This window comes from Clarias gariepinus, chromosome 13 (assembly GCF_024256425.1).
Source record: "Clarias gariepinus isolate MV-2021 ecotype Netherlands chromosome 13, CGAR_prim_01v2, whole genome shotgun sequence".
In the NCBI taxonomy this organism is placed as follows: Eukaryota; Metazoa; Chordata; class Actinopteri; order Siluriformes; family Clariidae; genus Clarias; species Clarias gariepinus.
The window spans coordinates 29,869,838-29,878,082 of NC_071112.1; the positions used below are offsets into that span (position 1 = coordinate 29,869,838).

An 8,245-nucleotide genomic window follows, 5' to 3' on the forward strand; every position below is an offset into this window, starting at 1 on the left:
TTGTGGAGCCAAACTAATAACGCAATTCTTCAAACAAGTGCGACAACAACAACAACAGCAACCGAGTTCTGTGTCTGGCATAACATCTCTGGCAACTTCGTTTGATTGTTTTTTATTTGCTGCATGAGAAGGAATGGCCTAATCATAATGAAACATAAAACAAACTCCATATAATTAAATCGAAGAGAAAATGAAACTCTGCCTTAAAATAAATAAATAACACAACCAATTATCCAAGCAAGACGGTAATCTATAAACAACGGAATTCTCTTTTGATAAAATCATCAAAATGAGCCAGACCACGCTTGAAATGTCAGCATTAGGCAAATACATAGATATTATTCTGACATTCGTGACATGCCATGACAAGAGTTATGAGCTTGTTATGATATCTGTACCAGAGGGGAAAAAAAAAAAAAGAAGCACAAAATAAAGCATTCCCTTAAAGCGATCAAGTACTTATTCTAGTCAACATTGTGACAACGTTTATTGATATTCTTGGAAATAATGCATGGATATATGCAAAGAAACAATACCTGGTCATATTTGTGATAGTTATGTTTCACAGAGTTGTTTGCAGAGCAAGACAATTAGAAGAAAAAACAAAGAAGGAGAAGAAGACGCCCTCAAACCAGATAATGATGCAACTGAGTCATGAATCTTCCTGATCCGATTCCAATTTCCAACACTTTTTGACACTACTACCTTGCCAGTTTAGATTAAAACAAGAAAAAAATTAATAAATATACAAAGAGCTGTATGTGAATGAAAGTTGCCTCCAGGAGCAGAATGATAATGGACAATTATAATCAGTCTTTTTTTCCAAGAGCTGTGCAGCTAAAATGCCAGACTGTGCTTCACAGTGGAATACATTTCATCTCTTTTTTTTTTATGTAATCAATTAACGTATGCACACAGTAAACACGTCTTTCATTACCACTCTGTTTTTCTTTCTATTACTTTGCCTAACAAATAAGCCCTGTCTTTTTTTTGTTTGTTTGTTTGTTTGTTTGTTTGTTTGTTTGTTTTTTGGCAGGTAGATTTTTCTCTCTGTATTTGCAGACCACTTAACCTGAACGGTTTCAATCAGGAAATCAGATGAATGAACAATCTTGAAAAAAAGGTGCCAATTAACGTCATTAAAAAAATAATAATAAAAATAATAATAAAAAAAAGATGCCAGCTTGTTGTACAACTAAAGAACAGAAGAGATCAGACAAGCATAAATAATGCTGTGAATCAGTTTCTTCATTCATACCTCAGACCTCACTCACAATCAGACCCATTACTAACCACCGTTATTTTCTCCCACAATTCTAGATAATCATCTATATACTGTAATTTTGGGCACTTTCTGTGATTTTTGTGCACGACAATGTAAACAATTATCTGCATACATACTCCAGTTTATGATACTCGGATGGTTTCCTACAAGCCCAGTAGTAATACAACAGGAGAAACTAATACATCATAAATTGTTTTTTTGCATTTTTACTCGGTATACAAAAGAAGGCGATATCACTGATAAGAGTATAAATTACAGCATTTACAGTTCATCTTTGAAATATATACTGTACAGCATATTTAAGTTGATTTTTTTTTTCAATACAAAGGATTAATACCTTCTGAAAACCATCATGTATGGCAAGGGTTAGACACCGGAACGCTATTCTTGCTGTAGCTTGTACTGTTGTTGGCCACAGGGCAGTCTCTGTAGCCAAGGCCTCCATTAGGGGTGTAAATAGGTTGAATTCTGTAGTCCCCTTTAAGGAGCTGTTGGTTGTTTAAAGAAACTATTTGAAAGCTAGTCTCGGTCATCTCCAGAATAGAGTTATCCTTTTTTGTGCCTGCCTCGCAATAATCGTCTTTCCTCCTCCCTCGGTTATATTTCCATTTAGATGAGGACGACCGTTCCTTCTTGTGCACGTGCCAGCAAAATATGCTAAGCAGCAGCACCAGGACGACAAGCACGGCCCCTCCGATCAGACCGGCCAGCAGCAGAGAAGAGCCAATGTCCTGTTGGCTCGCCTGCTCGGCCTTCTCGTCCAAATCGAAGGAAGCCGGCTTGGTCATCACCTCCGAGCAAATCGTATCTTCTCCCGTGTGGTAGTTGTTGAAAGCATCCAGAGGGTCCACGCAAATTCTGTAGATGGATTTGGGATCCAGGTTGGCCAGGTGTATCCTTTGCTGCTCACCTTCAACCATAGTCTCCTGCATAGGGTCACCAATCAAACTGTGACCCATCTTGACCCAGGTCACCTTGTACGCCGTGACAGTGAAGGTTGATATCCAGTTCACCTGGACGCACGTACTGTTTAGGACAATGAAGGAAACACGAAGCGATTCCTGCACAGGGTCCTCAGGAACCTCTGTCTTCTCATCTTTATCTCCATGCTCGGTTGGCAGGGCAGGTGGCGAGGTCGCAGAACTGGGAGTATGAACAGAGTTTGGTGTTGAAAAGCCTGTTTCAGTAGCTGACTCAGCAGTAGGCAACGAGGAGTGTGTGGGCTGTTGTGTTGATCGTGGCACTATGGCTGTACTGCTGGGGCACTGGATCATCTCCAAGTTTAGCTCTCTGATTACCATACCACGCACACTCTCAGGCTTCTGGCACATGAAGCCACGGACATTGAGTGTGGCCGGCAAGGACTTTAGCCACAATATGACCCATTTAATGTTGCAGTCACAGAGCCAAAGATTGTTTCGAACAGTGAGCTGTCTCAGGCTAAGGAGGCCATCAAAGACCCCCTGTGTGAGAGACTGCAGCTGGTTGTTGGAAATATCCAGTCTCTCGAGGCGGTGCAGGCCATGGAAGGCCGTCAAAGGGATCTCATTCATCAGATTATCCTGCAAGTTGAGCTTGATCAAACACTGGGTGGGCAGGTTAGGAGGAGGGACCAGCAGGGAATTGCGTGCCATGGACAGGGTTTTAAGGTTAACCAAACTCTGGAATGCTCCTGGGGCCAGGCCCTCATCTGTCAGGAGGTTTCCGTCCAGAAGGAGGCGTTCGAGTCCCGTTACATTCTCGAAGGCGTCATCACTGATCAAAGCTATCCGGTTTTCATCTAAACGAAGCTCCTTGAGCTCTTCAGGAAGTCCGATGGGCACGCTGCTCAAATGGTTCTTGGTTAGGAAAAGAATTTTGAGACTGATGGCTTCCCTGAACGCCCCTTCTTCCACACCCACAGTGGAGATAGAGTTGTCATCCAGGAAGAGCTCCTCAAGACGCAGGAGTTGGGCCAGCGCCGCACGTGACACTGTCTGAATGTTGTTTTCCTGCAGATGGAGCACGCGCGTGTTTTTAGGCAAGTTAATTGGGAACTCATCCAGCTGGTTGCCGTAGAGATACACCGTCTCCACCGAAGCAACGTTGTGCAACTCTGCTGGAAATCCAGCATTGTTGATTTGGTTGTTGTGGAGGTAGAGGGTTTTGTAACCCTCACCTATCCCCAGAGGCACTGATGTTAGGCTCCTTTCATTACAGTACACAAAGGTCCTGTCACAACGGCACTCGTCTGGGCAAGTCGTGGCCCAGGAGAACTGCATGTGAAGGCCAAGTAGGATCGGTATCCAAGGTCTAATAAATATCATCACATCTTTATTCCATATTCGTACCTGTATCTCCATTTTTGGTGGGGAGAAAACACAAACCGCTCTGAGGCGATGCAAGTATAAAGCAATAAAAAAAAAAAAGTAAAATCCACAAGGTTGAAGTTTTTTTTTAACAGCACTTGAAGCGTTCCACAGTGGAGCTATGCTGGGGAAAAGTTGGTAATCCTCCTGTAATTGGCTCTCCTAAGCCCCCCCAAAACAAGACCAATTGTCTCATTAGCCTGTGTGCCTCCCTTGCTTGCCTCCATCCATGCTCGGGTTGAAACTGATAGCCAGACTCATCACATTTTCACTCGGAGGCCAGGGAGGGCCAGTTTAAATACGTGGACCAAAACAACACGTTTGGCAGTTTTATCAGTGACAAGCTCCTCTCTGGTCACAGCCGGCTGCTCTCTGAATGACACGCCTTCGTTCACATCGGGCATTTGGATCCATTTCCCTGTATTAACACAAAATAGATAAGTGTTCTCTTCAGAGATATGCAACATTATGTTAGTGATTTATTAGCTAGCTGAAGAGTAGATGAGATACAGCGGTAAATCAGCGGATTTTATGTGAAAAAATGCAATACAATAAGTGGTACTTATTTTTAAAGCGTGGTCTTATAAAATGGCCAAATGGACAAGTAAAGCTAATGAAGGTTTTACAAGGAACCTTTGACTTTCCATAAAACAAAAAAGGAAAGAAAAAATATTATAATAATTACAGTAATAACAATACGCTCTTTACACAGTAAGTCAGCGGTATACTTTTAAAAAGTGGCGCTCGGTGACACACTGCGATTTTGGACTTGCAAAGGGCAGCGAGACGGTTAATCTGTCAAAGCCACATTGAAAGACAGGTCTGTGTTCCGATGCTCGGGCAGTAAGCTCAGTCTCTCAGTCGTAATGATCGCCAGCCTCGAGGACAGTAAGAGCGTTTGCTTTAAATCAATGTGTTGGGCGTCCTGTTAAAAAGGCTGGAAGCACAGATGTACCTCTGTTTCAGCACAAGAACAGCTTAACTGTCAATAAACACTGGCAGCTATTTAAATCATTACACAGACTACATCCTTCAAGTAAAGGAGCAATGAGAAACAGATTTTTTTTTTTTTTTCCCCACAGAAATTGGTTCAAAGATTCAGGATGAAAAATACAACCTATTTGCCTAAGTTAATTGTTTACAGAATCATGCTAATTAAATGACTTGTTGAAGAAGAAACTATTTTTCTTCATTCAATTACTGAATACTTAGGGGGAAAAAAAATATTGCTTGATATTTTCTGTCAATATTAAAATCTGCAGATTTAATTTTTGGAGGGGACATTTTGCCTCAGATTGATCGTGAACACTTGTCATTATTTGCATAATACACAACCCCCCCCACATATACTCTGTGTGTGTGTGTGTGTGTGTGTGTGTGTGTGTGTTTATATATAAATATAAATATATATAAAAAGTATATAGATTTTTATATAAACAATTGATAAATATTAATCAGACAAACAAGTTTAAAAAACATCACACTCACATACAGTACACACACACACACACACACACACACACATATATACGGTAAACATACAAAATATACAAATCACATCATCCTATCCAAATTTTTATTATAATTATTGACATTTTTTTTACCCAATATAGTATTAATTAATAAATATATGGACAGAAATGCTTAGTGCATGCAATATATAATTGCACATACAATTGCACACGTTATATTATGCGTTCTGTGCAATAACATGCTTGCATAATTCATACTGCAAAACAACTACACCATGCCAGAGCAACACTGAATAAATTCTTTATTAGACTTATTCTTTTCCCCATAAATATTATAAAATGTCCTGTTCAAACCCCCCACCCATTTATTTATTTATTTATTTATTTATTCATTCATTTTTGTACTTTTGATTTCTCTATCTCCTTCTCTCCCTCTCTCTCTCTTTCTAACAGACACTCTGCCTTCTTTATAGATGAGTTAGATCTCTTCCTGTTAGCAGGAGGCCGAAACACAACACACACAGGCAATGTGCGCATTTGAGGCAAATAAATAAAGACGATAGAGTTGCAGTGTGAATACCAGAGCTCTCAAATCATTAAAGATGCAACGCGACAGCTTTAGCTGCCATGGTTCTAAATGGACAGATTGCTCTTTTAATCCTCCCCAAGTGTTTAGAAATTAGAAATATGACTACTGTAATATGTTCAATAATCAAAACACATTTATAGTCAAGAAGTTTTTAAGCATGCAATATGGATCAGGGTCCATCATTCTACAAATAATAATAATAATAATAAGAAAAAAAAAACAGAATTCTACAAATTAAATTCTGTTCATTATAACTGCACATCGATGATCAGAATGAGATTTAGTTTTTACCTGGATGAGTCTTGGGTGTGAAACCTGGGTATTTTCTCCAGAAATAACGCTGGAATGAGCGCGCGCGCACACATAGATATGCATATGCACGCACACACACACACACACACAAACAGGCAGAGCTGGGTTTCATCCACGATCCCCGAGTCGCAGGGAGAATGTTCACGATGAGGTTATGGTGAAGGTTCCCGCACGCAGGTCGTCTCTGGACTTTTGAGGAACTCTGGAGATGATCATCAGAACAGAAGTGGATTTAAATAGGTCTGGTGGCAAGTCTTTAGTCTCGGCGCGGTCCGTGTGCGGTGTGCGCTCTCCTGCGGTTGCACAGCTTCGGGAATCGTGCATCGTTCAGTTTTATCCACGACCTGGACGGAGAAAAGTCAGCAGATGTCTTGTGATCTGGCGCTCTGTGATGCTGAAACTCCTGCGCTGGTGGAGAGCTCGAGCTCTGCAGCCGCAGCATAGTGCGCGAGACGCGTCCGGCTCCCGCTCCTGCGCGCACGCCTGCGTGTGTGTGTGTGTGTGTGCGCGCGCGCGCGTGTGTGTGTATATGTGTGTGTACGTGTGTGTGAGTGTGTGTGTGTGTCCTGCTGCTCCTGCTTCGATCCCGCTACAGAGGATTCGATTAAGAAGATTCGGCTCTTCAAAAACGACTCGTTTGGGTCAAATGTGTTCACCAGGCGCGCGCTGGAGCGACAATGCAACCCAGAGCCGAACATCAGCATGCTGTGTGTTCTGTGTACCAGGAATGCACCCTATCTATCACAGCCTCAAACATACTCCATCACACACACACACTAATGAAAAATACACTACGTGCAGAAATGTCTTATGTAACTTTTTGACCACTAGTGGCGCTGTTGTGCAGCGTAGAGTTGCAAAGACCAGGACCAGGCTACAGTACAGTCATTCATAATAAAGTGCGTAATAGTGAACAGATTAAGTAGTAATCGTAATAATGATGACCAATCATCTCCATCAACATCATTATCATCATCATCATCATCATCATCATCATCTTTATATTATAAAGCAATTTGCATTAAGCTGTTTTATTTGCATTTAAATGCAGCTCAAAGGGCAAAAAAAAAAGAAAAAAAAGAACAAAGAGCAAAAAAGTAAGTAAAGTAAAATGCACCAGAAATTCTATGGATAAATAAGAAATATATAACATAAAGTCTATAAAATGAAATATAGCAATGAGACCATACAATGAAGTAAAGCAAGGACCAGAAAATAAATAAATAAATAAAAACATGAATGCCTATTAATGACAATTGATAAAGTAATAATGACCAATCATTATCATCACCATCATCATCATCATCATCATCGCCATCATCATTTTCTTCAGCATCGTTTTTATCTTCAGCATCGTCTTCATTGTCTTCACCTTCATCATCGTCTCATATAGGCCTAGTACTTTTATCATACAATACAATGCATACCAAAAAAAAAAAAAGAAAAAACTGAAGAAGGTAAACTTTAAGTAAATTGTAACAGAACTTCTATGGTTAAATAATTTCTTAGAAATATCAAACATAAAGTCATTAAAATACAATAGCAATAAAACCATACAATGGGGTGAAGCAAGAAGCAGAATCAAACAAGCAGAATCAACAAAAAGAAGAAAGCATATGACAAATGCTAAAGTAATAATGATGATTCGTTATTTCCATCATCATCATCATCATCATCATCTATAGGACTTTCCATACATTAAAATGCAGCACAAAAAGACAAAAAAAATAGAGTAAACAAATAAATAGATAGCAATGAGACCATACCATGGGGTAATGAAAGAAGCAAAGAAGAAGAAAAAAAAAGAAACTTGATGCCAATATCATCAACAGGGATTACAACTTTAGTCCTTCTCGTTACTAATTTGTCCAAAAAATCCCAATAAAGTTAAACTATTGCAGACATTTGACCTTGTTTTGACCTTGACCCTGCTTGGTTCAGTTTCACACCTAAAAAAAAACAAATAATAATATAAAAAATATATAAATTTGGTAGCTTTCCCTAATTTCCAAATTAGATCCCAAACTGTTTTGACCTTGAGATTAGAAAAAGATTGTTTCAGATCAATCGTTAAAACAGTGATCAAGTACACTGTATACAGGGTGTGGAGCAAATCAGCCAAAACCTGACAATGCACAAATACCACACTCTAATAGATACTTCATTAAGTATGGAGGTGTTTATAACAGAAATGTGCAGCAGATTCAAAGCCCTTGGTATCCATGGATATCCTTGGGTA

At 39.8% G+C, this 8,245-nt stretch overlaps 1 protein-coding gene across 1 annotated transcript; it reads right to left on the minus strand.

Moving 5' to 3' along the window:
- Positions 1-456: 456 nt before the first annotated feature.
- On the minus strand, positions 457-6,525 carry si:dkey-87k14.1 (leucine-rich repeat transmembrane protein FLRT2). Its single transcript, XM_053510196.1, has 2 exons — positions 5,986-6,525; positions 457-4,051 (listed from the first exon to the last, which is right to left on the minus strand). The coding sequence occupies exon 2, from the start codon at positions 3,625-3,627 to the stop codon at positions 1,636-1,638; it is 1,992 nt and encodes a 663-aa protein (XP_053366171.1). The 5' UTR covers positions 3,628-4,051; positions 5,986-6,525; the 3' UTR covers positions 457-1,635.
- Between the last annotated feature and the right edge of the window lie 1,720 nt (positions 6,526-8,245).